Source organism: Festucalex cinctus, chromosome 21, assembly GCF_051991245.1.
Source record: "Festucalex cinctus isolate MCC-2025b chromosome 21, RoL_Fcin_1.0, whole genome shotgun sequence".
Taxonomy (NCBI): domain Eukaryota; kingdom Metazoa; phylum Chordata; class Actinopteri; order Syngnathiformes; family Syngnathidae; genus Festucalex; species Festucalex cinctus.
In genome coordinates, this window is record NC_135431.1 from 4,931,899 (window position 1) to 4,950,090 (window position 18,192).

The window sequence follows — 18,192 nt, forward strand, 5'->3', positions numbered from 1 at the left end:
GAATTTTTTTTTCTTTTTTGCATAAAGACATGCACTTTTCTTTCAGGCTGCTTCAGGACGTCCTCAAGCAGGAGAATTGAGGAAAGTGTGAGGAGGAGGAGTCATCTCTGACCCAGGATGATGCCATGCCGCTCCACCCCAGATACCAATCAGGTATTTCGTGGTTGCCGTCTTCATTGTCATCACAGCTAATTAGCTTGATGTCTCGTTCTGGGCGGCCATATTGTCTACTGAGTGACCCAAACTGGGTGGCCCATGTGAGCTTGGATTTGTAGAAGAGGGAAATATGGGTCATCTATGCTGTACTGGACCTGCCCAGTTCCTCCCTGATTGCTGAGGACAACACAAGAACAAGACAAAAATTAGCTTTAGATTGGCATGGGTCAGAGTTCATGACCTGCTATGTGTCTGTTTAGGTACTGATGTAACAAGTGTCTGTTTACAAGACGCGATGCTCGTGATGTCAACATTTAATCCTTTAGGTGATGTCTGGACCTTATGTGATGTCGTTCTTAAGTCCTTTACGATTCACTGTCTGTAGGTGCTAAAAAACACACAATAGTGTGTTTTGGACATTACAGCAATAAAAAATATAAATATTATATATAAATATAAAATATATGTAAAAATATTGAGGAACTTACTGGCTAATGCACGCACACATTGAGTTCCTCCACATATTGAGTCGACTCACAAGCATATTACAACCGTCATCTGACGAGTGGCATAGATTTTAAACATAGAAGGGCCAAAACATCCCTCATGAAAATTAAATTGCACTAAAAAAAAAAAGTAGCCACCAGAGGGTGCTACAACTGCACAAAAATAAAAAATAAAAATCAGTGTAATAGACAAAAGAACAGAAAAGCGTGATTTACCATCAATGAGCTCTTCTTTTAGCTTCGACAGCTCCTTCCTCATCTCGTCCAAAATGTCCTAGAGGGACACAAAACATTTGCATTTCCATATATGGTACTCCAAGTGTGATCAATGTCATTGAATCATAAAGAAAAACCTTATTGTGAGATTACTGTGCTGTTATTATGCTTCCCCCCCCTTGACCAAACTTTCTGCAAATTTTTCAAACAAATTCATGAAAAATGGAAGACAAACAAATAAATAAAAGGGTGATTTTTGTATAAATTAAATAACACCCAAAAATTGTGTCATTCATGCTTGGGTTATTCATTTAACTCAAAAAGTCAACAGAGAAAGTTGGGTCAAATTGAGCCAAGTCGCAGTTTGGTCCCTTTTTGACCCAAATTGTGGACCCAACTGTTTTTTTTTTTTTTTAAGAGCGCACAGAAAATGATCTGTCCATTAATGCTTGCTGAACTACTCAAAAGTAACCCAAATTGGATGAAATATCAGCCCAATACAGATTAAACCAATGCTAGCTACGCATTAAGTCATGTGTTCTGTGTGAGTTTATATTAAAAGCATATTTTGAACTGGAGTGGATTGACTGTCGAGGTTTACATACAATGCTGCTTCACAAAACTGCTCTTTATATGCATGCCTAGTATAAACCATCAAAGTAACTGAAACGTACACAGTATTACCGTCTATTATTATTATTATTATGATGTATATTTCACCAACCTGTTTCAATCTGTCATAGTCAACAGCTTCTGTTGGCACGCCGTTGGCACTTAAGGATGCAGAAGGTGTTGGAGTCGATTTAGGTCTGAAAGAGAAGAGTGGGAGAGTTCAACGGCGGACGGAAAGAAAGATGGAGGTCAGAAATCAGCACAACGTTTGTATGCAAATCAAGTCGCGTATCGAGTATGAACGCGTCTTATGTCTGATGCTATTCAATTAGTGCTGTCACACGATTTCAACAGACCCCAACAGAAGGGAAAACTACTAAATTACTTCATGTCAACATTCCCATCAAAAGTCGAGTCAATTTGAACAACTGAATATTCATCTGCACCTTTGGTAGCATGTACTCGCCACAATAAACGATTCCAAATGCAACCGACATACAAAGTCTCAATGCTACTGTTGACAAAAAGCAAATACTGCAGCTTTAAGGAGAGAGAGAGAGGAAGTAAGACAGGAAGGAGAAATGCAACCAAAGAAACGTTTGCTGGTGGGTCAGTCATTTTTTGTTGCTGTTAAAAGATATTTAAAGGGATACTTTACTTATTTAGCCATTTTTTGGCAGTCAAACATTAATATTTTGCCTAGAATAAATTGGATATTTTCATTATTTTTCCATGTACAATTAGTACCTTTAAAAACACGTTTTGCAACTTGCTGTCGACTGAAAATGACATCACAAGGGCTCAGGTAACCAATCACAGCTCAGCTTGTGAATGTCACATGACCAAACCTAGAAAACAGGTGATTGGTTACTGAGCCCTTGTGATGTCATTTTCACTCGACAGCAAGTTGCAAAACGTGTTTTTAAAGGTACTAATTGCACATGGAAAAATAATGAACGTATCAAATTAATTACAGACAACATATTAACTTTTTATTGCTATAATTGTCTAACCAAGTGACGTATCCCTTTAATTACTGTACACCATGTTATCCTTGCTTTTGTATCTTCTTTTCCACAATTTTGTACATCTGCAGTGTCTCCCACAAACCTCACTCTCAATGTGGGACACGTGAAGTCTTTTTCAAATCAAAATTGCAAAATGTAAACTGCAGTTGATACAAGCACACAAAGTGTACATGCATACAGACGTGCAACTGACACAACAGAGCGAGGAGCGCTTATCTCTGGAAGCCTGCTGGCGGTCCAACGATAATTACAAAGTCGACACTGCACTGGGCCTTCCTCTATATTTAGCGGGAAGGTATGCACAAGTATGTGACGCGCGTACGGATTTCCCTGCTTTCAGTTTAGAGCAGCAGGCCGAGCGACATGCACAAAAAGTGTCCATATCACACAATGCACACAATGTCGTTCTTCAAAACAACCGATGAGCAGAGCTGCACTGCAAGTTGGTCATGTAAGATAGTGTCGCGACAAAGAAATCCGGATTCAGTCCAAATGCTTGTATGAAAGCATTTCAATGTCACTTTTCCATTCATATCAAAACAGGGGAAAGGACTTTTTAAGTAAAAGGGTTTCTCAAACGCTCACAGGTCCTCAGTTCTACCTGTTGGAGGAGTCTGTTGCCATGGGATTTCTCCACGGAGAATCTCGTCTGTGTGAGCAGCAGAGACACTGGCTTAACATGGAAAACGTTCGTGTCTGCCAAGCGTGGAGAAATGGACCTAAAACTCGCTCGCGTTTATCGATTCATTGTAAGGAGAAAAAGCGTTATGTAGTAAAAACAAATTTCCATTTCACTTCAACGGGGCCTGTTGAGAGCAAACACTTTTACAGCGAAAGAGAAAGAAAGGTGAGATATTTGATAAGTTAGAAATTGCAGTTGAAAGTACTGCGGGAGGGAGACACTCTATAGTCCCACAACAAGTTTTTCAGTTAGCGTTGTCACCAGAGGTGGGAAAACCAGGTTAACTCATTCACTGCCAGCCCAGGTGTAAAATGGATCTTTGACGTGTATGGCCGTCAATGGCAGTGAATGAGTTAATAGTGTAGTGGTTCAGTTTTGTACAACTTCGATCCGGAAAGTGTCACAGATACAGTTGCCTTGTCAGCTGGGAGATGAGCGATAGAAGATGGTTGGATGGATGCATGATGCGTTGGCTGTTTTTAGCGTAGTGGTTCACAAAGCTGATTTGTGCAGCTTGGCTCAATCTGAACCCTGTAGTTTTGCAGTTGACCAGTTTAGTTGTTCACAGTCAACTTGGATAGGCTCATCCACAACCGTAAGCAAGCCCAGGTTGTAAAATGGATCTTTGACGTGTATGGCCGTCAATGGCAGTGAATGAGTTAATAAAGTCAAAACCATTTAGCCAAAAGGTGCTTCTCGTAATGACCTCGTTTACCTGTTAGACTTTATTGACCCCTTTGGGATGGCTCCGAGAGCCGCAGGTTGCATACCACTGAACTATACTTATAGCTCATATTCGAAAGTGGCAGTCATATGAGCGCATTAAGCCAACATAAGCAACATTAGTGATATTAGCAAGCACTGAGCAACCCCAACAGTGCATCATGCTGAACCTCGCCAAAGCTACTTCAATGATATGACTTATTTTTTCGGGTTCAGAAGCATTTTTTAGAACATGTACTCAAACCAAACAATAAATATAATAATAGAAAATTTTCTTAAGAAAAAAAAAAACAACTATTCGAGCAGGGGTGTCAAACTCATGTGGGCCACATCGGGGAAAAAAACGGTGTAAAAACGATTGCCGTCATTTATACGCAGATTTTCGTGAACCAGCCCTAAATTACGGTCAACTGTAATCACATTGTTCCGAAAAATAACACAAACGCAAATGGAACGCGGAGTTCTGGACGAGTTAAATCGACCTGTTTTCCCAGAATGCATTGCGTGGCGCAGTTAATGACGTTATAAGGACGTTAATCCTAGTCATATCTATTTGTGTTACCAGTAACTGAATTTGTGTCGTATTGAACGCGTTTATGTCGGCGTATGATTACAAAAAAAATCATAATTAAACAAACCGTAGCTGAAGTTGTGTGTAATTCAGGACGACGATTCCCCGTACAAGTTGCATTGCTCACTTGAGGACTGCTTGTGAAATTACAAATTTTGATTGTGGCCAGCTGATTACTTAGCCCAACATTTTTATTTTTTATTTTTTTTTACTTCACAAAATCATCTCGCGGGCCTGATCTGGCCCACGGACCGTATGTTTGACACCGCTGTTTCAGAGCATCAGTAGTGCTAGCAGAAATACAGTACCTTCCTATAACTGGTGATTTGCTACCATTCATAGTATTGTTGTTTGTTCTTTCCCATGGCTTCCTCGGCATGTCTGTAAGAAAAAAAAACAAAAAAAAAAACAGAAATATTCCTTATACGAAAGGTATGTGATGCCAGTGCAAACAATATACAAACGCTTTTGCTTTTGCTTCATGGCCCTTCAGTGTTATGACTCTCCCGACACTCACCTGGAGTGCTACATGCAGACACTTTGGGGGTGGCTGTTATCTCACACTCTTCCTGTTGGATGGACAGGAACGTTCTCAATGATGTCATGGCAGGCATGAAAGTGAACACAACAGATCCGACTTACCGATTTCTGGTCAGGCTCAGGCGAAGAGCCCTTTTCTGCAATTCTTCTTCTATAATAGAAAAAGAAAAGTGGCGAGACCATTTCACATACAATGCGACAGTTTAAAAAAAAACAAAGAAACAAAAAAAAAAAAAAAACACCCGATGGTGGTACCTTCTTGCCAATAAGGCGCTCATCTCCTCCATGAGCCCGCCCCCTCCAGGTAGGGGGCCATTGCCTCTGGACTCTGATTTGGCCCCCGCAGCCCCAGCTGTCCCCAACAAGGCTGCCGCCAGAGCTGCCCCTGCATCATCACTCTGCAAACATTTTCCCCAAAAATATCATGATCTTGTGACATTCGGGGTGTGAATTGCCTAGTACGACGATTCGATTCGTATCACGATTCACAGGTCACGATTCGATTCGATACCGATTAATCCCGATACGAATTTATAAGTCGATTGTCGCGATTTTTTTTTCATTCAAATTTAGAAAATACTAATCAGTAAGCTTGTAGAGTGTAAGATTTATATGAAAATGTCTTATTTATTTATCTGAAATTTCAGTCTTATAGAGGTTGTAATCTGTTTCATGTTTGAACAGCATTAAAATAAAATATTAAGGCTTAATGTTCCGTTCATATAACATTCTTCCATGCTCAAGGTGTGAATCCTAAAAAAAAAAAAAAAAAAAAAAAAAAAAAAAAAAAAAAAAAAAAAATTGATTCTGCCGATTATTGAATCGATTCGAGAATCGCGCGATGTAGTATCGCGATATATCGCCGAATCGATTTTTTGTTAACACCCCTATGTGATATTAAAACTGCCACAATATCGTCGTCGTCATGTTCACAATATTTAAAAGTAGCACATCTTTTAAAAAGTCAGGTTGATTTCCATTTGTGCAATTCTAGCAAGCTCTAGTGGCTAGTTTATTAGTGCAATTTAATTTTCATTAGGGATGTTTTGGCCTTCTATGTTTAAAATTATGAAATCATTAAAGGGATACTTCACTTATTTAGCCCATTATAGCAAAAAAAAAAAAGTTCATATTTTGTCTATAATTAATTTGATACTTTCATAATTTTTCACGTACAATTAGTACCTTTAAAAACACATTTTGCAACTTGCTGTCGACTGAAAATGACATCACAAGGGCTCAGGTCACCAATCACAGCTAACTTATCGTCCTCGTCATGTTCACAATATTTAAAAAGAACACACCTGTTTTAAAAAAAAATGTCAGGTTGATTTCCATTTGTGCAATTCTAGCAAGCTCTAGTGGCTAGTTTATTAGTGCAATTTAATTTTCATTAGGGATGTTTTGGCCTTCTATGTTTAAAATCTATGCTCGTTGTCAGATGAAGGGGAACCGAAATTGCTTGTGAAGCGATCAATGTGTGCTTGCATGAGCAAATAAGTGCCTCAATATTGTTATTAGAGATTGTAGGTGGTTTATATGCATTGCTGTTATGTACAAAAGCACAATATTGTTTTTTTTTTTGTTTTTTTTTTAGTATGAGCTCTCTTTTTTACAATATTATGATTTTTTTTTTAAATATCGCCAACCCCCTCCACAATATTGTGATAATTACCGTATCGTGATGTTTGGATATCGTTACATCCCTAATAAATACAGTCGAAACTGGTGTAAATCATCAAGGTAGCGCTCACCCTCGGCACTTTGCGCAGTTTCGCTCCTGCCAGGGCTGCAGCCAGGCCTGAGACGGGGCGGTCTTCTCCAGGAGAGAAGAGGCCAGCAGGGAGAGGAGGTGCCGGGGGAGGTGTCGGGGGCCCGAGAGGAGGAGGCGGCCCGGGTGGGGAGGTTGGGGTCCCAACCGGGGTCAATGCGGGAGGCAGAGGGGGAGGCGGCGGCGGGGGAGGGTGTCCGGACGGCGTGGTGGGGGTGGCAGCCGGGGTCGCCGCCGCAGATGTCACAGTAGAGCCGGGTGGCAGGGGTGGAGGTGGGGGCGGGGTGGGCGTGGTCAACCCTGCTGGCTGCGCGTTGTCTGTGGGTGAGGTGGGGGTTGAGAAACAAAGAAGAGTTTAAGGATAACACTGTTGACTTTTAGTTTACAATGCAAAAAAACAAAAAACAAAAAAAAAACATGGTTTATAAGCTTAAGAATGTCAAAACAATAAACAAGGATAGATTTTTCTCAAAACTGTGCAAAAAAATAGTTAGTCGTTTAGGGGCAGCATGCAAGAGTGAGAATTGTATAATTTAACTCATTCACTCCCAAAAACGTATTTATACGTTTTTTAGGTTTTTGTTTGCTAGAGTTTTTGTATGAAGGCTTTGATGCAGTTTCTAACCTGAAGTGGTCGCTTAACGCGATGGTAGTTATAAAAAAAAAAAAAAAAAAAAAAACGGCCAGCAGGTGGCAGCAAAAAGTATAAGAGATCAACCAGGTCCATTTTGCAGCAAGCTCTTTTTTCCCCAGTATTTTCAACAGGTTTGTGAATAATGATGAAACTTAGTTAATTCTAATACTAAATGCTACAAAACATAAAAACAGATAAAAAATACACCGTACTTTATTTTATTTTTTATTTTTTCTTCTTCTCCCTGATGAAAGAAGAGACACATTTTTCTTTTGGTAGGTTCCATGTTTTTATAGCAATAGAACATAAAAATGGCTGGGAGTGAATGAGTTAATCTACATGCCATGTTAGTGTGTGTAAGGCAGCAATAAGTGGAGTAATCTCAATATTTCAACACTCCAAAACAAAATTTCCAATCACATCTAAAGAGCCCTTCAGCACACAACAGGAGCAAAAAAAAAAAAAAAAAAAAAAAAAAGCACATTTAACACACTTAAAAGGGAAGTCAACCCACAAAATTTTCTTTAAAATTTTTTTCTATGCAGCCCCACTAGTCTAAACTCGATATTCTGATAAAAAAGGACACTAATCCTTACTAGGGATTGAATTTTTTTCGTATTTAACACGTTTGTCGATCTATGATAAAAAAAAAAAATATAATAATAGTAATAATAATAATATTCTTAAAAAAAAAAAACTAACTTTTTGTCCCCGTACAAGTTGAATTGCTCATCTGAGGACTGCTTGCAAAATTACAAATTTATACATTTTGATTGTGGCCGGCTGATTAATTAGTCTAACATTGCCATTTTTTATTGTTTTTACTTTACATTTACAAAATCATCTCGCGGGCCGGATTAAAGCCCTTTGCGGGCCTGATCCGGCCCGCGGGCCTTACGTTTGACACCCCTGCTCGAAATCGTCTTTTTGGTTAACGTTTAGCAGTCAAAGAGTTTGAAGCAGACAGACACACATTGAGAAGTAGGGATAGACCGATTATCGGCTGGGCCGATTATCGGCGCCGATATTCAGCATTTTGAGAAATATCGGCATCGGCCATTTTGAAGAATCATATGGCCTTTTTTTTTAAGTGTTAAATTCAGGGAACTAATTTAAATGTAAATTAAAAAAAAAAAAAAGTTTTTATTTTCATTTTTGTAGACCCTGGGAACTCTCTGCACCTTCTGTTTTTGATTGAAATTAAAACTAAGACAAGTAAACATTTAATACTTTGGATATTTTGAAATTTTGGAAGACTTTTATTTAAATTGTTTGTTTTTATTTAACTTTTAAAAACATGCTCCTGCGCCTGGGAGATCCCAGAACTTGTCTATTGACTAAGATTTTGTAAAAAAAAATAATAAAAAATTAAAAAAATATATTTTTACTAACCCTAAAAGTTGCTCAATAAACATGTGCTTGAGTTTGTATTTTTTCCAAATTTTGATGTCCCTTTTTAGTGAAAATGAATATCGGCTCCAAATATCGGTTATCGGCATCCTTCACTACTAATAATTGATATCGGTATCGGGCCCGAAAAAACCTTAGCGGTCTATCTCTATTGAGAAGATTATCGAATCGGGATGTGGTAAAAGTCACAAGATATCAGCTATGATATCGATCATCAAGAATGATTACTGTTAGTGTGCGAGTTCAAGGCGGTGAACGACAGCAGGGAGGAAAGCAGTCGAAAGTGGACTGGAAGTCTTACCCTGGGCCTGGGGCTGATCGGAAGACCCTGAACGCAGTTGCTGGGTTTCTTGGCTCGCCGCTGCGTCTGACTCCCCCGGCCCGGATGGGCCCACGCCCAGAGCGAGGCTGAGGTGCTCAGTGGAAGCGACCGCAGCGGTCGAGGGCGCTGTAGTGGGAGAGGGCAAACCAGGAGCATGGGATGAGGAGGGGGGAGACGAGACGCACGAAGACGAAGAATGGGGTGAGGCGAATGGCGGCGGGGTGGGCGGAGGCGGCGGGGTCGGGCAGGCTATGTGGCTGTGTGGCATGATGGTGACCGGGGAAGGCGCTGGGAACGTAGGCGGGCCGTTGGGTGATGGCGACGGGGGCTTCTGGGCGAGCGGGGACGGGGCGGCGATGGGGACGAGCGGCCGCGGCCCCGCAGCCTTCCCTGGCGGACTGCTTATCATGACCGGGGGCGACGGGGGCAAGGGAGTGAAATTGTAGGCCGAACACACCACCGGGCTGGGGGCGGGAGCAGGAGCGGGAGGCGGGGCTTGGGCAAACGCCTGCTGTCTCCTTGGGACAGTGGCGTAGTGGGGGAGGACCGGGTGGAAGGCGGAGCCGAGCGAGGTGGCAAAACGGGACGCCGAGTGCCTGAGGGGTGGCGTCGGGGGCGTCGCCGGCGAGGACAAAATGGCCCCCGGGGCTGGATAGCTCAATGTGGATGGAGATGTCGGCGTGGATGATGTCCTGCTATACTCCTGAGGGGCGGGGCTATACAGGCTGCTTTCGAATGCTAGTTGCACGGACAGACACGGTGAAGGACAACAACGCGGGAAGGAGGCAGCCATCGTGCACACAACGGAAGGACGACAGGTCAGGAGAGAGAGATGGAAGGAAGGTGGGAAGGGAAAAAAAAAAGAAAATGGAGCAGTGAAGCAAGAGAAAAGAGCACAGAACCTAAACCACAGTTGGATTCCAAATGCATTTCAATTAGCTGAGGCGATGCAGCTTTGTTAGTGGACAGAAAACAGAGACGACTTGCTGAGAGAGACGACTAAAACGGACATTATTAACAAGCACAAAGCCAAAGAAAAGTTAAAATAACACAAATTTACAAATTCACTACCATACAAAAAATATCAATCTGTAGCGCTTATCCTCATTCGAGTAGCAAGAAACGACCTCATCTTACTCAGTTTGAGCATTTTGGTCCATCTTTCTGGTTTCTTTTAGTAAGTAATGTACATGGGTGTGAAATCATTAAAGGGATACTTCACTTATTTAGCCCATTATAGCAAAAAAAAAAAAAAAAAGTTCATATTTTGTCTATAATTAATTTGATACTTTCAGAATTTTTCACGTACAATTAGTACCTTTAAAAACACATTTTGCAACTTGCTGTCGACTGAAAATGACATCACAAGGGCTCAGGTCACCAATCACAGCTAACTTATCGTCCTCGTCATGTTCACAATATTTAAAAAGAACACACCTGTTTTAAAAAAAAAATGTCAGGTTGATTTCCATTTGTGCAGTTCTAGCACCCTCTAGTGGCTAGTTTATTAGTGCAATTTAATTTTCATTAGGGATGTTTTGGCCTTCTATGTTTAAAATCTATGCTCGTTGTCAGATGAAGGGGAACCGAAATTGCTTGTGAAGCGATCAATGTGTGCTTGCATGAGCAAATAAGTGCCTCAATATTGTTATTAGGGATTGTAGATGGTTTATATGCATTGCTGTTATGAACAAAATTCTTGTTCTTTTTTTAGTATAAGCACTTTTTTTTTTCTTTTTTTTTTTTTACAATAATGTGATCTTTTTTTAAATATCGCCAACCTCCCCCACAATATCGTGATAATTATCGTATCGTGACCTTCATAACGTGTTACATCCCTACTATAAACAAAAGTATTAATTGCACACACATGATAAAAGTTAAACGTTAGTAGCACTATCTTGTCATCATGGTCCAAATAAACCTGCGTCGTTTTGCATCCTCACTACACCCCCTCTGATCTGAAGGATTTTGCAAGCACACTTACTAACACACACAATCACCCCCGAGGGTCTTACCAGCATTTTCCCTGATGTATTTTTAGCTTGTGAGTAACACTGCTGAACTGTGTCAGCCTTCATGTGTGGTCATGCGTGTATATGCTAATAGGGCCAAAATAGCAATGAAGCATGCCACAACGCTGACATTCTTTTTGACCCAGTAGTGAATCGTAATTCCGCTTCTTCTTACGGCAAATCAAACCCGAACCAATTTCATCGGTTTCTCATGGATTACGAGCGTTGGGTCCGCGCTGTAACGTCCTGCAGCTCCACTGTAATCTGCTAAGTATCAACATTTGAATCTAACAATGTGACATTTTTATAGTTCTGGATATGATCAGATATGGATGTCATGGCAATATTTGGCTTTCAATGATTTTCAATAGTAGTCTTATTATATAGTACTTTTACTCGTCGCTAAACTGCAAAAATTAAGTTTTAGACACCAATATTGTTTGCATAAAACAGTATCAGCTGCCCTCTTGTGGCCAAACAGGGAATATAAATTACAAATGAGAAGAATAATTTAATGCAATTTTAAAGGGGAAGTCAACCTTAAACATTGCTTGATAATAATTAGGGATGTAACACGAAGGGCAATATCGTGATATTAAAACTGCCACAATATCGTCGTCGTCATGTTCACAATATTTAAAAGGAACACATCTGTTACAAAAAAGTCAGGTTGATTTCCATTTGTGCAGTTCCAGCACCCTCTAGTGGCTAGTTTATTAGTGCAATTTAATTTTCATTAGGGATGTTTTGGCCTTCTATGTTTAAAATCTATGCTAATTGTCAGATGAAGGGGAACCTAATTTTTTTTGTGAAGCGATCAATGTGTGCTTGCATTAGCAAGTAAGTCTTTTTAAATATCCCCCCCCCCAATATCGTGATAATTATCATATCGTGCCCTTCATATTGTGTTAACTCATTCACTCCCAAAGACGTATTTACACGTTTTTAAGTTGTTGGGTTTTTTTCATTAATGAAACAGATGAAGCACACTTTTTTTTGTTTTTTGTTTTTTTGTAATAACTACCATCGCTTTAAGCTTCCACTTCAGGTCAGAAACTGCATCAAAGCCTTCATACAAAAACTCTAGCAAGCAAAAACCTAAAAAAAACGTATAAATAAGTCTTTGGGAGTGAATGAGTTAATATCATATGGTGATGTTTGGATAGCGTTACATCCCTAATGTGTTATATGTGACCTCACATATAACACATTGTGAAAATATGAGTTACGCAGCAAAATCCAGCTGTTTTTATCTCTCTCAGGGGGCAGCCATTTTGCCACCCACTGTTGACTGAAGATGATTCATACACTGTTCGCAAGTGTATGATGTTCCCCTTTATCTGACCATTATCATGGATTTTAAACATAGAAGGGCCAAAACATGCCTTGTGAAAATTAAACTGCACTAAAAAAAAACTGGCCACCAGAGGGTGCTAGAACTGCACAAATGGAAATCAACCCGACTTTTTTAACAGATGTGCTACGTTTAATGTCGTGACATGACAACGACGATATATTGTGGCAGTTTTAATATCACGATATTGCCATTATCGTTACATCCCTAATACACACTCCTAAAAAAAAGAAAAAGAAAAAAAAACTTGCAAAAAAGGCTTTGTTAATTTCCCCCGAAATCCATGTTGACTTCTCTTGAAAACGTACCCTTAGGCACCTCTATTCATCTTCAGCATCTAATTAGTTGAGGAACACACTATGTGGTATCCAATATTGGAATATGTAATACAAATTTGGGGAATTTAACTCTTTGTAACAGATAACATCAGATAGTTCTTCAAATAACCAAATATGATTCCTCACAAATTATTGAGCAAATACATCAAGACATGAACTGTCTTATCATATGAAATTAGGGGTGTGAATTGCCTAGTACCTGACGATTCGATTCGTATCACGATTCACAGGTCACGATTCGATTCGATACCGATTAATCCGGAGACGAATTTATAAGTCGATTGTTGCGATTTTTTTTCATTCAAATTTAGAAAATACTAATCAGTAAGCTTGTAGAGTGTAAGATTTATATGAAAATGTATTATTTATTTGTCTGAAAGTTCAGTCTTATAGAGGTTGTAATCTGTTTCATGTTTGAACAGCATTAAAATAAAAATATTAAGGCTGAATGTGCCGTTCATATAACATTCTTCCATGCTCAAGGTGTGAATCCTAAAAAAAAAACAAAAAAAAACGATTCAGCCGATTATTGAATCGATTCGAGAATCGCGCGATGTAGTATCGCGATATATCGCCGAATCGATTTTTTTTTAAACACCCCTATATGAAATACATTCGATTGTAGTTACCACAAAGTGGATTAGAAGCTCAAAAGCTGCCATGCTTTATTAATAAATTAGAAAAGGATTCGGGAGAATATTAATATCATCGCAAGTTTCGCAACAGACCCCACAGAGTATGAAAAAAAAAAAGCAAAGCGCATCACTCACCGGCATTCGAGATGCGTCTCCCTCGTTCCCAGTCTTGCTGCTCTCTGTCCAACTGCTCCTGCTGCTCCTTCTCCTGCCGCTCTCTCTCCACCGCCTCCCTCTCCAGCCGCTCGCGCTCGGCGCGCTCCTGCTGCTCCCGACGTTCACGCTCCAGTCGCTCCCTCTCGGCCTGCGCCTCCCTTTCGCGGAGCTCCCGCTCCTGACGCTCCCGCTCCTGACGCTCCCTCTCTTGCGTCTCTCGCTCCAGGCGCTCGCGCTCCTGACGTTCCCGTTCTTGACACTCCTGACGCTCCCTTTCCACCTCCTTCTGCCTCTGCAGCTCCTGGAGCTGCCTGGATAGGGACAAAAAAATAATGAAAGGAGACAATATCAATACACATGGATTGAAATTTTGTAATTCACACTGAGTGAAATTACAATAAAGGCCAGAATACGTAGTAAAAACATCCATATATTGTAATGGCTTTAACTGCTGTGAACATTTAAAAAAAAAAATACATAAATAAATGTAAAAATCATAATAATATTAATGTCAGATGAAAAGAAATTCATTAGTGTGGGCCAGGTCTTGACCCTTACTGACCCACAAGCAACTACTGATGACATTACATAACGCTCAATATTATTATATAACACTTGCTAGTTGCTGCTAGGCATAACAGCCATGTTATGCAATCTGAAATTTAGGTACACAGGATGCTGAAGTCACAACACGATCCTTAACTGAACAAAACAAAAACAAAAAAAAAGATAAAAGAGCATCAATTATTTAAAAAAAATATATGTACACATATTTTAAATGTTTAAAATGGTCAATAACATGTTGAGCAAGGATGCAAGTCATGAACGTTGCTGTGCATTTGAATGCATATTTATTTTGTGAAGTCCCCAGATTGGTCGGTAGGTGTCAGCAGAGGCAACGGTATGAAAACCGGACTGCGCGTGACAACAACACGTTTTCACGGGCTCGAGGCAAAAACACACTTTTTATGCTGAGTTTGTATCTCATTTGGCCAAACTGCAATAATGCTTGTAGAGAACTGAGCTGTGGTTTCAGCAGTTGGCTTGCACAAGACTAGAAATGTCTAGAAAAAAAGCAGCCTCAAAGCATGATGCCACTCTCTGCTGTGCCTTTTTTTTTTTTGTATGTCCTCCTGTGACATCAACTTTTGTTTGATTTAACATCGATTTGTCAACAAAGATTTTAGCGCCTACCCTTAAAGCGTTTAGCAAACAGTCTGAGATTCTGCTTCAACACATTTAGCATTCTGTACTCATGTAGTCATCAGTCAGAGGGAGATTAGAAACAATGCTGACTTTTTTTTTATTTTATTTTTCTCCATTTATAGTCTTATCATGGGCTGATGACCATCAAGGTTTTTAAGAGATACTTTCAGCCTGATGCAAGTCATTGTCGGCATTCTGAGAGCACATTTGTGTGAGTCGTAGTTCACATCAGGCAAAGCTACTCAAAGACGGAAAACTCAGAACTGGTGTGCATTTTATAGGGCAGGAAAGTTTGACTAACATCTGCAATCTTCAAACTCCTGACTATGATTAAGTGGTGACGAAATCCTTTGCTTAGGGGTCTACATACTTTTTTTTTTTTTTTTTTTTGTCATCATCAAGGATTTAGGTGAAAAAAAGCACCCATTATTTATGTTATTATATAAAGGGAAATAGACTGGAAATGCTTTACAACTCTTACGATCAAGGTCAGAAAATGGTCAGTTGGTCACTCGTACTGATTTCACAGAAATATGACTCAAAAAAAAAAAAAAAATAATCAAACATTGCTTCATTTTAACACAGTTGTTCCCTTTTTCCATTTGTACACTATGTTCTGTGAAGCCCAAATGAACGACTTAAAGCAGGGGTGTCCAAATGTTTTCATTTGAGGGCCACATGTTAGGAAGAGAAGTTGTGTTTAGTCCTAAAAATTGTATAAATAATTTATTTGTGCTTTTGCATATTTAGAAAAATGCTACAGTATATAAACCAATTTATTTGTAATATGGCAGTAGAGTTATTATAGTGTTGGAATTTTTCATTTTAGTTAGTTTTTATTAGTTTTCAGGGTGATTGTTAGTTTTTATTAATTTAGCTAAAAAATGCTTAGTTTTAGTTTAGTTTGTTAGTTTCAGTATAAGTTTTTTTTTTTAAATGTGTATTACTTATGTGCAATATTTAACTCATTCACTGCCATTGACGGCTATAGACGTCAAAGATTACATTTTTACTGGGCTGGCAGTGAATGAGTTAAAAAACAGCATGGGAGCAACATCATCTTTTGGTGCTTTTCTATTGGCTGCTGCTAGATGAAGTCACTTCTGTGTGACATACTTTCAAACGTTATTATTCCGGTTTATATCAAAATAAATCACTAAAAATCACATTTAAAATCATCTCCAAAGGCTCATGCATTAAATTAATTACCAAAGACTAAAACGAAGGACGTTTACAATAATTATAGTTAATTTTAGTTAGTTTTGTAAACAACAAATGTAGTTTCAGTTAGTTTTCGATTTTTAAAAAGCATTTTCGTTTTTATTATATTTCGGTAACAATATTGTTTTTTTTATTGTAGTTTTTTCATGAGTTTTAGTTCACTAAAATTACCTTTAACGGCACCTGTTTTTCGATACCCTCCCTTTCTTACTTTGACCATCTCCAAACATTTTTGTTTTGTTTATTTTAATTGAACTGAGTCAAACGCCATTTTTTGCATGTGTAGTGGGCCGCTGAAAAATGGACGGCGGGCCGCAAATGGCCCCCGGGCCACAGTTTGGACACCACTGACTTAAAGTATAATTTAGTCCAAATACACACGGTATCTTCCATTCAGAGCAACCCTGCCCACAAGTGCTACTTGTATGGATCGTCACCAAGTACTTCCCCACTTGGTTTCAGTGGTTATTTCAGTGAACAAATAAATCATAAAGTTGTAAAGTAAAGCAGGATTCTCTTTCTGTTGCACCTCTTTGGTCTTCCCCCCTCTCCACTATTCACCCAGATAATAAATGAGGCCCAGTGGGATCATCTGCACTGCAATAGCGGCGGCAGAACATCTTCATGATTAAACACGGCATATGATATGATGAAACGGAGTTACGGTTGTCACAAACGGGGTAATTGGGCAGATCAGAGAGGGCCATGTTTTATATTCATTACACAAGTATGTTTAAAAAAAAAAAAAGAAAAGATGGTCACATTGCCCAAATTTACGACTGACAAACTTGTGTAGTGGCATTAGACTTCCACCATGCACAGAAAAACCTTCCGTAAATAATGTCTTGCCATGAATTCAAGAATTGGGGTGGGTCTAAAATATGGATATATCGATACCCACTTAGAAAGTTGCTAAAAGGGAAAAGTTGCAAAAAAAAAAAAAGAAAAAAAAGAAGGTGATCCCGGTGAAGAAAAAGAAATGTGAAACTGTGTACTTTGTCTGAAGCATTGCTTCATTGTCATTCAACACATCAGTTGATGAAGTGGAAGCGCTTGATGCTCAAGACTCCTTTTGTAGCCATAAAAAAACAAAAAACAAAAAAAACACTCTTCTGGCGAGCTGAGAAGCTTTCAAAAGACAGCAACCTTTGCCAAACTCAACATCAAAAAACCAACAAAGCTGGTAATTGTTTGCTTTAACCACACAGGAATCTTTTCAAAAGAAGATCCAGACAAAAGCAACTTGATGTAACAGGAAATCAGCATTTTTCGACTCAAAATGACTCACAGTACAAAAGAGGCTGTCGTTTATCACAAATGACACCTTCGGTTTCCTGTCCATTTTGGCTGTTCGGCAGATGTCACGCGACGGTGGAAGCTATTCCAAGTCCCAACATTACACTCGCATTCTTCAATAGTAAGAACAGCGTCTGCCGCTTGCCAAGTTTACAAATAGAGCACAGTTTCATTCAAACTGGCAGAAACTTAAGAAAGCCTTCATGCATTCATGACTCAAAGCAACTGAAATATAAAGCACAAAGAAATGATATGTCATAATCACTCAATCAACCTTCTTTCATCATTTTTCTCATTCTTAAAACTTTGCAATTGAAACGAGAATGGAGAAATGTCTAACAACAAACACTAAGAGGCTGCTGCATTGATTAAATCAGGGTCACGTTAAAACAGTGCTCTCAATTATTTTATGTCATGAGCCCCCCCCCCAGTAAGAAGAAAACATCTTTAATAAAACTATAAACATTTTTTGACTGACCATGTCAAATCATATGATACAGAAAAATAAAATTACATAAAATCAATAAATAATAATGCATTCAAACTGATCACCAACATTAACTAAGGAGCACAATATTAAAAAAAAAAAAAAAAAAAAAAAAAAAAAAAAACCTAACCTGTAAAACAAAAATATGAAATAATTTGTGCTGATTTTGTTCAGTGCAAACAAAACCCCTACACCACCGAGCGAATGCTCCCTGCACACACTCTGCCAAAAATGAGTGCCACTGCCCCCTAATGTAGTGGAGGTGCAATTGCACTTTATTCTAGGACAATAAAAAAAAATAAAAAAAATAAAA

At 39.2% G+C, this 18,192-nt stretch overlaps 1 protein-coding gene across 5 annotated transcripts in view; it reads right to left on the bottom strand.

The window, feature by feature from the left end:
- The window catches only part of enah (ENAH actin regulator), a 69,630-nt gene continuing 51,438 nt past the window's right edge, over positions 1-18,192 (bottom strand). For 4 of the 5 annotated variants that reach the window (XM_077510193.1, XM_077510192.1, XM_077510190.1 and 1 more), the window contains 10 exons: positions 13,649-13,980; positions 9,151-9,909; positions 6,789-7,123; positions 5,290-5,432; positions 5,137-5,185; positions 5,012-5,063; positions 4,803-4,875; positions 1,603-1,687; positions 879-936; positions 1-333 (listed from right to left, as the gene is read on the bottom strand). In XM_077510193.1, the coding sequence (XP_077366319.1) occupies positions 296-333; positions 879-936; positions 1,603-1,687; positions 4,803-4,875; positions 5,012-5,063; positions 5,137-5,185; positions 5,290-5,432; positions 6,789-7,123; positions 9,151-9,909; positions 13,649-13,980 (1,924 nt within the window). In that variant the 3' untranslated portion in view covers positions 1-295. The remainder of the gene's footprint in view (positions 334-878; positions 937-1,602; positions 1,688-4,802; positions 4,876-5,011; positions 5,064-5,136; positions 5,186-5,289; positions 5,433-6,788; positions 7,124-9,150; positions 9,910-13,648; positions 13,981-18,192) is intronic. The other variant, XM_077510194.1, reaches the window with a different exon arrangement.